This window comes from Carassius carassius, chromosome 3, assembly GCF_963082965.1.
Source record: "Carassius carassius chromosome 3, fCarCar2.1, whole genome shotgun sequence".
NCBI classification, from domain to species: domain Eukaryota; kingdom Metazoa; phylum Chordata; class Actinopteri; order Cypriniformes; family Cyprinidae; genus Carassius; species Carassius carassius.
The window spans coordinates 15,498,148-15,512,567 of record NC_081757.1 but is presented as its reverse complement, the minus strand read 5'-3'; the positions used below and the strand labels follow the sequence as shown (position 1 = coordinate 15,512,567).

The window sequence follows — 14,420 nt, the reverse complement described above, 5'->3', positions numbered from 1 at the left end:
ATTGCCCATGAGGGGGCGTCAAAGACTGTACAAAAAGGCTATCTCTGTTCCAAATGCTGTAACTTTTGATTCCTTTATCCAAATTATTATTATTTTTTATCCAGATGCAGCTAACATGTAGGGGGACTTCACTAAAAAAGAATTTTCCTCCTACCTTATTTCCTTCCTGAGTTATTCCATGACAAATAAGAAAGATATGCAAAATCATAATACAAATTATATATATATTTTGTCTTTTATCCGCAATTTCTCTGCAGGACAATGTCTAAATGTAATCTAATTTATATTTTTGAAAAATTTAAAAAGAGTTCTTTCAAACGATACCTACCTTTTGACTCTCCTTGCTATAGTTTTGGAGTTATTATGATTATATAGTAAAATATAGCAAAATTTGCTGTTTCAGTCTTACCAGTTAATTTCTCTGTGTGTGTGTGTGTTTGTGTGTGTGGGTGTGTGTGTGTGGGGGGGAGGGTGTCTTATTTGCACTCTTGATGTTTTAGAGTGTCACCCCTTCATTGCTGTACACTTTTTTTCTGCACAGTGGCTGATCTGTAGTTTGTACCACCAAAGTTTCTCTGAGTTTTCGGATTTTCTTGTATTTCCCATTCATTTCCTATGTGGGTCATTTTTGACCCGTAGGAAGCTAAGTGTGCAATTTTTTTTTACGACCCTTTAACATATCAGAATCATCTCCTTGATTTTTTTGTGTGTTCACATAGGTAATACAACAAAAGTCACCAAGTTTCATCCCCCTCCGATGAAGCAAAAAAATTTAAAAATTTAAAACGTACATGGTTTCGGTCTTTTTTGACCCGAAGAAGCCCAGAGGGTTAAACTTTTATCTAGATTTAACACACTGCAACGCGAGTAATATAATATTTTGATTGTACTTTATTGTACACTTTATTGTACTCGTTTTTTGTTTACATGAATTTATAAATGAAATGAATAAAAAGGGGAAAACAAGATAAAAAAACACATCTAAATTAAATGAATGAACAAAAAAAATCATAAAAGAAGTAATGTGGGAAATTTGCTTCAAAGACTGGGCAAAATAGGAATGAATTCAAAAAAATCTGTCAATGACTTGCTGACGTGCACGAAAACCAGCCATGTATTGGGCATTTCTTGGTTGGCCATGTGGTCCCATGCCATCTTCGTCCTCCACATCCTCCTCCTCCTCCTCCACCTCTTCATCTTCCTCCCTGTTAAGTAAGGGCACTCTCATCTGCACTGCAATGTTGTGCAGCATAGCTGTTACTATTATTACTGCACAGCACTTTTGTGGAGCAAACAAAAGACCACCGCTGGACTGGTGAATTGCCCGAAAGCGCATCTTCCACCTCCCTATTGTGCGTTCCACAATACTACGTGCAACACGGTGTGCCTCGTTGAAATTTTTCTCCCTGTTATTCATAGGATTAGCCACAGGCGTGAAGAGATATGGCCTCAGTGGGTAACCACTGTCCCCAAGCAGCCTCCACTGTCCCTGTAAGTTTTGTGCCTCCTGACCAACAGATGAATTGGTGAACATGAAGGAGTCGTGTGTGCTTCCGGGCCACCTTGCCACGATGTCTGTAATCAAACCCTTATGGTCACAGATCACCTGGCAGTTGATAGCTGCATAGCCTTTGCGGCATATATATACATGGCCATCCACAGATGGTGTAAGGATCGGGATCAAGGTACCATCGATCACTCCAATGACCTGTGGGATGTGATGATGTGTTAAAAAATACTGTTGTATTTCTGTGATGTCCTGTCTTGATGCTGGAAATTGAATGTGTTCCACAGCAAGTGGAAGTAATGCATTGGTGACCGCTTGAACAGCTCTTGAAACTGATGCCTTACTTAGTCCAAGCCTATCACCAAGTACCTGGAGAAAACTGCCTCTTGCATAAAATCTCAAGGCTGATAGGAGTTGGATTTCAGGGGACAAGGCAAAATTTCTCCTGGTGGCACGCATCAGCTGAGGTCCAATGCTATTTAGCAATTGGGCTATTTGTCCTCTTGGCAGACGGTATCGCCTTATTATAGCCATGTCATCAAGGATATCCAAGGGGTTTTGATGCTGTCTGATGAAGGCATTTAAAGTCACCAGTCTACTTCGTGGTCGTCTCTGTCTTTGTCTTTCTCTGACCCTCAATTGAAGAACACGCTGTAGTGCAGGTGCAGCCATGATTTCCTCTGCAAGTCTAGTGAGGTGTAAACTCTATACTAATCCTAGCTTAATTGAAGAAACCATGTGAAGGTCATCAGGCTGTGATAATGTTCACATATCCCACTGCCTATCATCAATTTCAGTAATGACATTAGGCCCTACCTTGAAGAAAGTGAAGGTGTGGCATGCTTAAAAAACTGTATAGATTACATATTATATTCCTTTAATCTATCCTCTGTTCATAATGATGAAAAGTTGTGCTTATTATAAAAATGTACACATAGAACAGTACTGGTAAAAAATGTTGTTGATTTTTTTGTCTATACCTGTAGAAATGTATTGGCTAGATGAAGTACTGTATATATATTTGTGTTATCTGTCACGCCAAATATATAGACTTTATATTAATAATATTGAAACTTAAATGCTTATGTCTGAAAATAATCATCAACCATTAGCCATTTACTTCAGAAACATTTGGAAGAACTCATAACAATTATTTTATTATTTCATATGGTCTTAGGCCTCGTGTGCATGGTTCAACAAACACATGGACATCAAAAACACTGCATATAGCTTTATTAATAAAAAACATTGCATAGTTTTATTAATTTGGGTTATTCAGTTCCCCACAACCTGCAAAATACATTGTACAGTGAGATGAGTCATAACTACATATAGAAAACATTTCACATTGCACAAATTACTGAAACAATAAATCACATTACCTGTGTCTTCTGGCAAGATAATTGGTACAGAAATTGAGGGCCTTGCAAAACTCATCTCCTCTAGTGCAAGCCTCCTCTCTTCTAAGGCCAGTTTGGCCTTCTTGAGCTCAATGAGCTGCTGTTGGAAGTTGTTGTCTCTCTCATTGGCTTCTTGAAGGCATTGCCTAATGTCTTTCAAGACATCTAGTTTCTCTCTCTCCAGCTGCACTAGGTCCTGACTACAGCTACAGACATTCTCAAACTGCTGAGTTGTTGTGGCTGCAGTCTGGACCACTGAAGATGGAGGCTGTGGCCTGGGAGGGTTTTTTGGAGGACTAGGAGATGGTAGGTGCTCGGAGATGGCAGATGAAACTGATGGTTCCTCTGAGCATGAAGGACCTGACTCAGGTTCAGGCTCAGGCTCAGGTTGAGTTATCCCTACTCCTCCATGGATGTCAATACCACCACTAATTCCATCTGAAGCACTTGTGCCAAGTATTGACAATGCCCTTTCTTCCTCGGCTGTAAGAACGGGGGACTCATTGGTCCCACCACCTGTTTTTTTAATTGCAGTCCTCTGCAGTGCCCTCTTCCTTTTTGCCAGGCTTGCAAAATCCTGCCACTTCTTGTGGACCTCCTTCCCTGACCTTTGAACACCCCTGGTTGCAGTTAGTTTGGTAGCAATGTCCTCCCAGATGTTTTGTTTTTCTTTATTAGTATGGTGTCCTTTAAATCTGGTAAAAATCACATCTTTGTTTTTCTCTATCTCCTCTAAGAGGACATTAATTTCATCCTTTTGAAAGGTATCTTTTCTTGTTTTGTTTTTTTGTTCAGCCATTTTGTCAGTGTCTCCGCCTGTATGTATGTGCTTTATATAGACTTGATTGGTAATCCAAAACAGATGACAATTATTAGGTTAAACGTTCAGAATACGATTCCATATAAGGTTAAATTTCAGCACTTTGCGAATGGACAGCGACTCGTAAGTAGCACGTAGAGCGCGTTCTCGCGCTTTCATGTTAAGTGTATTTTTGGGAAACGCTCGTGGAATTGCTGCGAGCGTTCGTAAGTTTGCACGTAGAAAACGCTCTTAAGAGCTAAGATACATCGTTATCGGGAAACCCGGCCCAGACTGTAGTTTACTAAAAGTTTATTAATCCTGAATGTGTCGCGTCTCGCGTGTCCATCTATATTGCACCAAATGCGACACTGCACTCCCTTGTGAAGTCGATTGGATGAACGGTTCTCGAAATAATAAAAATGCAAATGGACATACAGACACAGATTCCTGCCTTTATTAGAGAGAAAAATATGTTAATTACTACCGAAGCTGCGATGCTCAAAAAATGGTATTCGACCAGCCCTAAACTTTTTCCTCTTACAAGGCTATTCCTGAATTCAGTATTATTCTGGGGGCCGGATGGAAATCTCTGGCGGGCCGGATTTGGCCCGCGGGCCGCCAGTTGAAGTTGCATGCTCTATACACTACCAATCAAAAGTTTTAATTTTTTTTTTAAATGTCTTGTTTCTGTGATGGCAAAATTAAAGCCATTTGTCAACTCTTTAGCATCACACGATCCTTCAGAAATTCTAACGTGCTGATTTAGATTTTAAATAACATTCCTTATTGTTATCAATGTTAAAAACAGTTGGACTTCTTCATGTCTTTTTGGAACACAAGATAAGGTGTTTTCGCAATGGAGGAACCTTTTCATAGTTCCTAGAACTATTGGAGAAAGTTCCTGCTTTTTGGTGTTCGCACCACCAGAACTAGGAACGTATTTTGTTCTGGTAAATCTGTTTGGGGGAACTAATTTAGCTCCTACTTCTAAAACAGTTCTATAGGAACCACCAGTAACATAAGTGTACATTGATTGGAAAAACGCATTTACATTCCATTATCACAAAACCCACGTCACACAACAAAAACAGCTCCGATCATGGCGTCTTCCAATCAGCGATTGATGATGATTGTAAATGCATTCCTAGAACTATACAGTGCGAAAGCACCTATACATTTCCAAGGTTCTTTGATCCTTTGACCCCAAACCTTTGAAGTGAATGTAATATTTGTAAATTTCAGTGGTCAAATATCAGAGATCTTAAGAGCTACATAAAATAATCTGTTGCTATCATTACCTTCAACTCTTAGTAATATCAAATTGAGGAATTTTACAATTCTTTTTATTCTGTCTCTCACTTTCTGTTGTAGCAGTTTGGATAGAAAGAGATCACAGGTCACATATGGAGAGAAAATGGCAAGGCAATACACAAATAGCTGAGTTTGGTTATGACTTGCATGATTATTATGACTTGGTTGTCCATGATGGTGTTCATGGATAAAAAGGCATGCATTCTTTTCTTGATGTCTCTCTGGCTGACAATGGTATTTTTTTCTGGGTGGCCACTGACACATGCACATCCACAAAATTGGTCTGATAGATCCCTTGGGATGGACATACAGACCAACGTGGACACATATGAACATATTGTTTATTTTTTGGGGGGGTTGCAGTTTGAATTCCTTGCTGAGTTTTGACTTGTCTGGCCTGTGACCTCTAAATTCTTCAAACAGCAGGAGGGATGAAGCGTTCTTCATCTCTACTCTCAAACTAACCTGATATTCTGCTCACAAGCCTTTTATACTGGTCTAAGAAAATTAATCTGTACATGAATGTCTTGGTTGTCAAAGCAGTAATGATTAGATTAAATCAACACGTGCAGTAATAGTTTTATGGGTTTAAGGATGTGTGGTGAGTTGCAATAATTACTTAACTAGTTTTGCTGCCTTCACTTGGAAGAAATGGAAACAAATGGAAGATGCTTGACATGCCCATTTAAATCAATTACGGGCCATGAAAAGGATAAAGCATTAGTGGTTCATCTTTCCTTTTCTGTCCCATCATATATGAAAGTAATGAAACGCCATATCAGTGTCTGTCTCACTGGCACTTCATAGACCTCAGCACCATGGTACCATGGCAAAGTGTTTTCTCACTCTCCAAATGTGAAAAACATTTGGCTATTAATGGCAAACCCCTCTTAGATTTTTCCAAAGGATCTGGGCTGCTAGTACAGCGTTTTGTGGCAGATTGAATATGTAAAGGTTGTATATTAGCGAGGCTGTTTCATTCATTGCTATTAGCCTTTTGTAGCCCTGCCACAGAGAAAAAACTTGAGAGCTTAATGAGTCTGAGCCTGATTGTTTTAACAGCTTACTGTGTCATTACCCTGGAAGTTTGACTAGACCATTAAATCACTGTAACAAAGGTCCTCTTTCTCATGCTCATCTCTTTATTTTTTCATACTTCCTTCTCTCCTTTTTTTAAGTGTGTCCTGAGCTGAACTCAAGGGTAAAGTATAGTGCCAAAGGCAGCTATAACAACAGTGATATTCACAATATTAATAGCAGCGAAAAAATATGCACGCAGTCTGAGCTCCTTCTGTGAAAAATCGTTTCCAGAGACATTTCAAAATGTTTAGATGAACTTTTAACTGGAGACTTCTGTTTTTTCATGTAAGCTTATCTCCTTGCTTATTTCATGCTAATTTTAAACCAGTGTTAAACTTAGACTGTTTATTTATCCAAAAATTGTATATCACAGAAATGTCATATTTACAAATGAAACCATGATAGAGTGTCCCTGTCGGTTCATTTTGTTTGTATGATCGTATTGACTGAATCAGGCTGAGCAGTAGGACGTGTGCAGAGCTTCTTGTTCTACTTCATTTCTTAATTCCACTGTAAATAGCCTGTGGGTGTCTTATAATCATATTTTAACTGTAATGGGTAAAATCCATTTGTTTGGGAAGCTGGATCCAGATTTTGTTGGAATGCTTCACTGCTGAAGCTTTCCAAACAGAGAAATATTATCTCGAGAGGCCCATGATGTTGACCCCTGGCCTATGGCAGAACAGTCATGGAGGTCTGGATCTGCAGTAAACTAGTGTCAGATATCGCTCTCTGAATCACTCTGTCCCTGAGTGGGTATTGCTCCTGTATAGAGCATTAACCTTAACATTAACCTGTCAGAATCAGCTTTAGATGTGCTGATTATTGGTGTGTGTGAGATGCAGTGTTTCAAACATGTGGCAGGATGTGATAGTGCCTTTGTGATTTGAATCTTTCATGTGTAATACAGAATGAAGAGGCGTTTTGAAACTATGCCATGAATCATCAAATGTGATGATCTCCTTCCTAAAATATAAAGGCAGCTCAATATTTTTCCATAGAGCCATTTATACTGCATCAAGTCAAGTGAGCTTTAGTGTCATTCTGTTATATGTGGAACAAAATTTTGTGCTTCATAGACCATGGTGCTACTGTACATATTTAAATATAATATAAATAAACACATACGGTAGCTAACCTATTGAAGTTTTAATTGACTTTTTTTTTTTGCATCAGACATGTATCACTTTGCTCACATCTGATTGGTCCAATTTCAGTTTGAGATCTCTTACCTAGAACATAACCTGCCCCGGAGCATGTTAGCTGTACAGTGTAAGTTACTATGGCAATGAACGCAGCTAAAAGCCAAACCATGTACACTTTCATGATATCTAAACCCCAGGATTGGTGCAAACTAAACTAAAATTTACCTGGCTAGCCAGCTGATCCGGCTTCATGGTACAGGCCCCTGGTCTATTGTTTTGTTTTGAAAGGTCCTCTACCATTCCTTTGCAGCCCCAATGAACTAGATATCACAAGATTAAGGTTTCAAATAAATATTAATAATGTTACCTAATATTAAGATTAGCAAGCACTACTCTGAGCTGTGAACAGACCTTTGAGTAACAATCAGTAATAACTGATATGCTGCTGTTAAGAAAATGTAACGTTCTACATGAGCACTGCTTTTAAAAAGGCAGACAAATAATCCAAGGATCATAAGCTAGCTCTTTTGCAGAAAATGGAAAACTGTCATTCTCAGACCCAATGCAAAGATATTGCCTTACGTCTGACAGACCTCACCATAAACTAATTATGAAGTTCTGAATGATATTTAAGAGTCCATCCTGACCTGGCACAGGCACAGGCACATAAATGCGAAGTCAAGCTAGTTTTCTATCTCCCTCGAGACCACTATCAGCATGAAAGAATTCTGCATCTCTTGCATAAACAGCTGAAGGTACACATCTTGCGGTGTTTAAGGAAGCCTAGTCTTGCAGTGATCTGTGACTAGTTAAATGAGTCCTCTACGGCTACTTAGTGAAAGTGACTGGCTTTGCTTATAAAAGCTGCATGCTTCCTAGAGCCGTGAGAAGTACATACTGCTCCCTGCAGTGCTGCTGCTACTGCGTCTGAGTGATGTGTGTGTCCCTGATTGCTCTCTGCTGGAGCAGTATTACGTGTAAAGCATGCCAGCGTTAATGGAGCGATGTGTTTAGTCAGTCTGGGATGTAGGATACATATTTCAACACTCACGCAAATATCTCCCATACCTAACCGCCCTGCACGCTTCCATCAATACATTACCTCAGATGTCAACATTCAACTTAAACCTGTTTAAACATTCCTTTGCCGGTAGATTCCACTCACCTGCCATCTCTCATTGATTCACTTCCTCTAACCTCCTTTAAATGCCCCTGTTTTCAGAGGGAGCTTAAATCAATAGGCTTCTGGCTGTTTTATTTACAGGGAAGTGGATCACACACCTACTTATGTGTTTCTTCTGCCGTTTTTGTTAGATGAATATTGTACTGTGTCAAAGGTAATATTTATATGTTTTGATTCTGGATGCTTCCAGGTTACTGGTAGGAGCCCCACTGGAAACAAATGGACAGCATCAGACAGGAGATGTGTACAAATGTCCCTTAAGCAGAAAATCTGGAGGACCCAGCTGCACCAAACTCAATCTTGGTATGATGACTGCAGAGTTCATTTTCACACTTTTTTGTCTTTGTTATATTTCTTTTGTATTTAGAAAAAAAAAACCATTTAATTTAGACAGTATTTTGTTATGTCAGTATGATTAAAAAAACATTGTTTGAGAATTGTTAATACTGCATATTATTATCACATTTTCTTCAATATTTCAATTAAAATTATATAATTTCTTAAACATTATTATCAATGCACATTCACTTTCCTTCATTATTGTTGGCAATAAACTCTCTGTTAAAAATTTTCATCAGTAATTTTGTTGACTGGATTACCACTTTATGACTGAGTATAACAATTAATATATACTGAACAAAATTATAAATATATAATAAATATTATAATTATATTATAAATATAAAATATTTTTCATGAGCTGGACTCTAAGATCTAAGGCTTTCTCTATGTACACAAAAGGCCTATCTCTCTCAAATATTGTTCACAAATCTGTCTAAATCTGTGTTAGTGAGCACTTTGCCGAAATAATCCATCCACCTCACAGGTGTGTCATATCAAGATGCTGACTAGACAGTATGATTACTGCACAGGTGCGCCTTACACTGGCCACAATAAAAGGCCACTCTAAAATATGCAGTTTCACTGTATTGGGGGGTCGGGGGGGGGGGGGGGGGGGGGCTGTCCGAAAACCAGTCAGTATCTGGTGTGACCATCATTTGCCTCATGCATTGCAACACATCTCCTTCGCATAAAGTTGTAGATTTGATCAGGTTGTTGATTGTGGCCTGCGGAATGTTGGTCCACTCCTCTTCAATGGCTGTGCGAAGTTGCGGGATATTGGCAGGAACTGGAACACGCCGTCGTATACGCTGATCCAGAGCAACCCAAACATGCTCATTGGGTGACATGTCCGGTGAGTATGCTGGCCATGAAAAAACTGGGATGTTTTCAGCTTCCAGGAATTGTGTACAGATCCTTGCAACATGGGGCTGCATTATCATGCTGCAACATGAGGTGATGGTCGTGGATGAATGGCACAACAATGGGCCTCAGGATCTCGTCACGGTATGTCTGTACATTCAAAATGCCATCAATAAAATGCACCTGTGTTCATTGTCCATATCATACGCCTGTCCATACCATAACCCCACCGCCACCATGGGCCACTCAATCCACAATGTTGACAGCAGCAAATCGCTCACCCACACGACGTCATACTCGCTGTCTGCCATCTGCCTGTACAGTGAAAACCGGGATTTCGTGAAGAGAACACCTCTCCAAAGTGCCAGATGCCATCTAATGTGAGCACTTGCCCGCTCAAGTTGGTTACGACGACGAACTGCAGTCAGGTCAAGACCCCGATGTGGACGACGAGCATGCAGATGAGCATCCCTGAGATGGTTTGCAAACCGATTGTTGCAGCAGCTGTCTCAGTGGCTGGTCTCAGATGATATTGGAGTTGAAGATGCTGGATGTGGAGGTCCTGGGCTGGTGTGGTTACACGTGGTCTGCGGTTGTGAGGCCGGTTGGATGTACTGCCAAGTTCTTTGAAACGACTTTGGAGACGTCTTATGGTAGAGAAATGAACATTCAATTCACGAGCAACAGCTTTGCGGGACATTCCTGCAGTCAGCATGCCAATTGCACACTCCCTCAAAACTTGCAACATCCGTGGTATTGGGCTGTGTGATAAAACTGCATATTTTAGAGTGGCCTTTTATTGTGGCCAGCCGAAGGCACACCTGTGCATTAAACCATGCTGTCTATACAGCATCTTGATATGCCACACCTGTGAGGTGGATGGTTTATCTCGGCAAAGGAGAAGTGTTCACTAACACAGATTTGTGAACAATATTTGAGAGAAACTGGCCTTTTATGCACATAGAAAAAGTCTTAGATCTTTGAGTTCAGCTCATGAACAATGGGGGCAAAAACAAAAGTGTTGTATTTATAATTTTGTTCAGCCTATATAATTAGAATAAATACTTTTGTAATTACACATTAAAAGAAATAGTTATTATTTACTAGCAGTAAATAATTACTTTGCGAAGTAATAAGGGTTAGATTTGCGGTTTGGGTAAAGCGTTACCAGACATGCCTTGTGAAAAGCAAAGGGGGTAAACACATTGATTCATTCAAATGCACTCCTGATCTGTAATGAAGTTTACATGTGGGTTCTTCACTACAGAACACATCATCTATGTCAAACATATGTGTTCTATATAATGTTAAGTGTGTCGATATAGACTTTCTGCCAGTTTTAATATGTGCATGTGTATAGATGCACACGCATAACAGATGCACGCTGCAGATCAAATCAGGAATGTCTAGACAGGATTAACAAATATGTTTACAGTTAAAGGAAGTCTTTCTGCAAAGAACATATGCTACATATGGACTGTGGTTGGATTTTATAGCACAGCCTTTTATTTGCCTCCAACATTTTTTTTTTTCTTAAGGAAGGATATCGTTGACAAATGTCTCTGAGCGAAAGGATAAGATGAGACTTGGAATGACCCTTTCGTCAAATCCTAAAGACAACAGCTTTGTGGTGAGTTTGGATGGCTGGTTTGATAGTTAATAATGCATATTCTTTGTAATATTAAAGTCATCTGGCATTTAAATGGTCTAAAACACTAATATTGTTAAGTGTTCAAACACCATCCATTACATTTGGAACACTATTGAATTATAATTTATCTAGAATGAGCCCATGATCTTTATGTAAATCATAAATGCATTTATTAATGGTGCAATTAATAACGTTTGTGATAATTCACAGGCTTGTGGTCCCCTTTGGTCATACGAATGTGGCAGCTCTTACTACAGCACTGGAATTTGCTCCAGAGTCAACGCCAGCTTTAAATTTTCCCGCACTATCGCTCCTGCTTTCCAAAGTAAGCACACGCACCTGCACCTTCGATTTAACTAGGACAGTTTTTGCAGTGAAATTTTTGGTAATATGTTTCCACTTTCTGTCTCAACCATGGACTTTATTTTTATGCTGAATTTGGCCATGACAGTTTCTGGATCTGCCATAGGCAATATATTGTGAAATTAATCTTCATTTTAAAAAGAAAATGATCTTGACTGCTCATAAAGAGCTGAGTTGTTAAATCTTTTTTTCTTTTTGACGAAATAGTCACAGACCTTGTTTTTAAATAATCACTAAAATTTGATTTTGAATAGAACTACTACTGTTTAATGTGTTTTGTGTGCCAAAGACATCAAAAACGTCTAATTTCTTCTTTCAGGGTGTGAGACATACATGGACATAGTGATAGTCCTAGATGGTTCCAATTCAATCTACCCCTGGAACGAAGTTCAAGACTTCCTTATCAACATTCTGCGGAAATTCTATGTTGGACCAGGACAGATTCAGGTGTTTTAGACTTTCTGAACAATGACAATGTGAAATATCAAATGTGTCATTATCTCAAATGTGTGAATCACGTGCTTGTCAGGTTGGAGTACTGCAGTATGGAGAAAAGGTGGTGTCCGAGTTTCAACTGAATGACTTCCGCTCTGTGGAGGATGTGGTCAAAGCAGCCCGTAAGATAGACCAGCGAGGAGGAGAAGAGACTAACACTGCGCTGGGAATCAGTGTTGCACGGTAATGCTAAAATAATTGTTTACTGGTATGATGACTTAGTTATTGTCTGTTTTAATACTCTTTAAAGGGTCATGAAACCCCAGACTACTTATTCTAAGATTATAGCAGAGGTGTTTGTGTTGTACATCATAGAAGACTATGTTAGCATCCGCTAATTTTAACTGTTGGAGAAAATTGGTTAATTTTAAGCTTATTTGCTCTATTTTCATCTTCCGGATTTAAAATCTACATTGTGTTGACGTCACGATTTGTGATGTGGCAATGGACTATAGTACATTGATGAGCGTCGGTGTCTATTCAATTATTCATGAGATTGCATGTTCTTATCCTATGAGAAGATGCTTCGCTTAATTATTCACAACAACATGTGTTGATTTGCTATGAAAGACGCATCAGACTGTGAAATGACATCACACACATTAACAGAGAAACATTCATGGATCGCAGAAGAGTGTTTTTTCTTTGTAATAAGAGTTCGGCACAAACGCGATTCATTCACTTGGTGAGTGTAACCGTTTTTATAGCTCTGTGACACAACCTGTCAAAAGGCTTATATAAACGCCACAGAATAATATATATGTCTCATTTGTGAGTCGCTTTGAATAAAAGCATCTGCTAAATGACTGAATGTAAATGTAATATGTTTTCGATGCAGGGTGCAAATGGCTGTGCATTTATTTGTGTCTCTAACTCGATGGTAGCGAAATTAAACTGTCTGAACGCAAAGCTGTGTGTGCGCTGTCTGCCTTCCCTCTTCCCCCTCCCCCGGTCCGCTTCACACCACGCCCACTTTTTTAGCATTTTTTAAAACTGTGGTGAGAACTAACCAGTGCAGAAATGGGGGGTTTCATGACCCTTTAAAATGCTGTTTATTCATGTCACGGCAAAGCAGAATTATCAGTAGCCTTTACTCCATTCTTCAGGGTCACGTGATCCTTTAGAAATAATTCTGATATGCTAATCTGGTCAATACAAATGTCTTTACTGTCACTTTTACACAATTTAAGGAGTCCAGGCTGAACAATAATCAACAGAGACATCAACAGAGCCATCGAATGACATTTAGAGAGCATAATTTATTATCTATGGATGTTCACAGCTCAGAGGCTTTTAAACAGGGAGGCAGAAGAGGAGCAAAGAAGGTCATGATCGTCATCACAGATGGAGAATCACATGACAGCGCTGACCTGCAGCAGGTCATTGAGGACAGCGAGAAGGACGGCATCACCCGATATGCCATTGCTGTAAGTATTCAGTATTCTGTATTAGGTTTTTTTTGTTAGTTTTTTTTGCCATTGATCAAATGCCCATTCTCATGCTGAAATTATGATGTGACACTGGACCAACCATTGAGGTCACATTCATCTGCCTCCGCCTGTGAAAAAAGGCCTAATGCTTTCATCCCTATTTATGGGGACTTATGTATTAGAATGTGGGCTTGGGCAATCGAGACAAATGCGTCATGTTCCGGCTGATTGATTCTTGGGGTCGTTCCTCACAACAGGTACTGGGCTACTACAACCGCAGAGGCATCAACCCTGAAGCTTTCCTCAATGAGATCAAATACATCGCTAGTGACCCTGATGATAAGCATTTCTTTAACGTGACAGACGAAGCAGCTTTGAAGGACATTGTGGATGCTCTCGGAGAGAGGATCTTCAGTTTAGAGGGTTGGCGACTTTACCACTCTAGCACCGCACACAGCATTGCATCATATTCATAACACAGCCCAAAACCTCAGCCTGTAAAACATTTACATCTCTGCACAGCCCTACACTGTAAATCTCATTGGACCAAATCTTAAATTTTATAACACATCTCTTTGATATATGCCCTCTGCCAACTCGCTCTTTAAGACCGCTGAAATCTGCACTGCTCTGTTGTAGGAAATGGCGGATTCTTTTGCTCTTCCATGTGTTCATTTTGTCTCTGTTTGCAGGGACTAGCAAGAATGGGACAGCATTTGGTCTCCAGATGTCTCAAGCTGGCTTCTCCACACACGTAGTGGAGGTGAGTCTGGGTGTCCGTCAGTCTGTAGGTTCTCAATCTAATCTATTCCTCAAGTTAACAGCTCTTTATTTCATCTCATTTGAAAGA

The 14,420-nt window shown here is 39.6% G+C and overlaps 1 protein-coding gene across 3 annotated transcripts in view; it reads left to right on the top strand.

The window, feature by feature from the left end:
- The window catches only part of LOC132121312 (integrin alpha-11-like), a 50,517-nt gene that overhangs the window by 14,857 nt on the left and 21,240 nt on the right, over positions 1-14,420 (top strand). For 2 of the 3 annotated variants that reach the window (XM_059530608.1, XM_059530600.1), the window contains exons 3-10: positions 8,619-8,731; positions 11,170-11,261; positions 11,493-11,607; positions 11,965-12,092; positions 12,175-12,323; positions 13,423-13,567; positions 13,828-13,993; positions 14,263-14,333. In XM_059530608.1, the coding sequence (XP_059386591.1) occupies positions 8,619-8,731; positions 11,170-11,261; positions 11,493-11,607; positions 11,965-12,092; positions 12,175-12,323; positions 13,423-13,567; positions 13,828-13,993; positions 14,263-14,333 (979 nt within the window). Of the gene's footprint in view, positions 1-8,618; positions 8,732-11,169; positions 11,262-11,492; positions 11,608-11,964; positions 12,093-12,174; positions 12,324-13,422; positions 13,568-13,827; positions 13,994-14,262; positions 14,334-14,420 lie in introns of those variants that run through there. The other variant, XM_059530618.1, reaches the window with a different exon arrangement.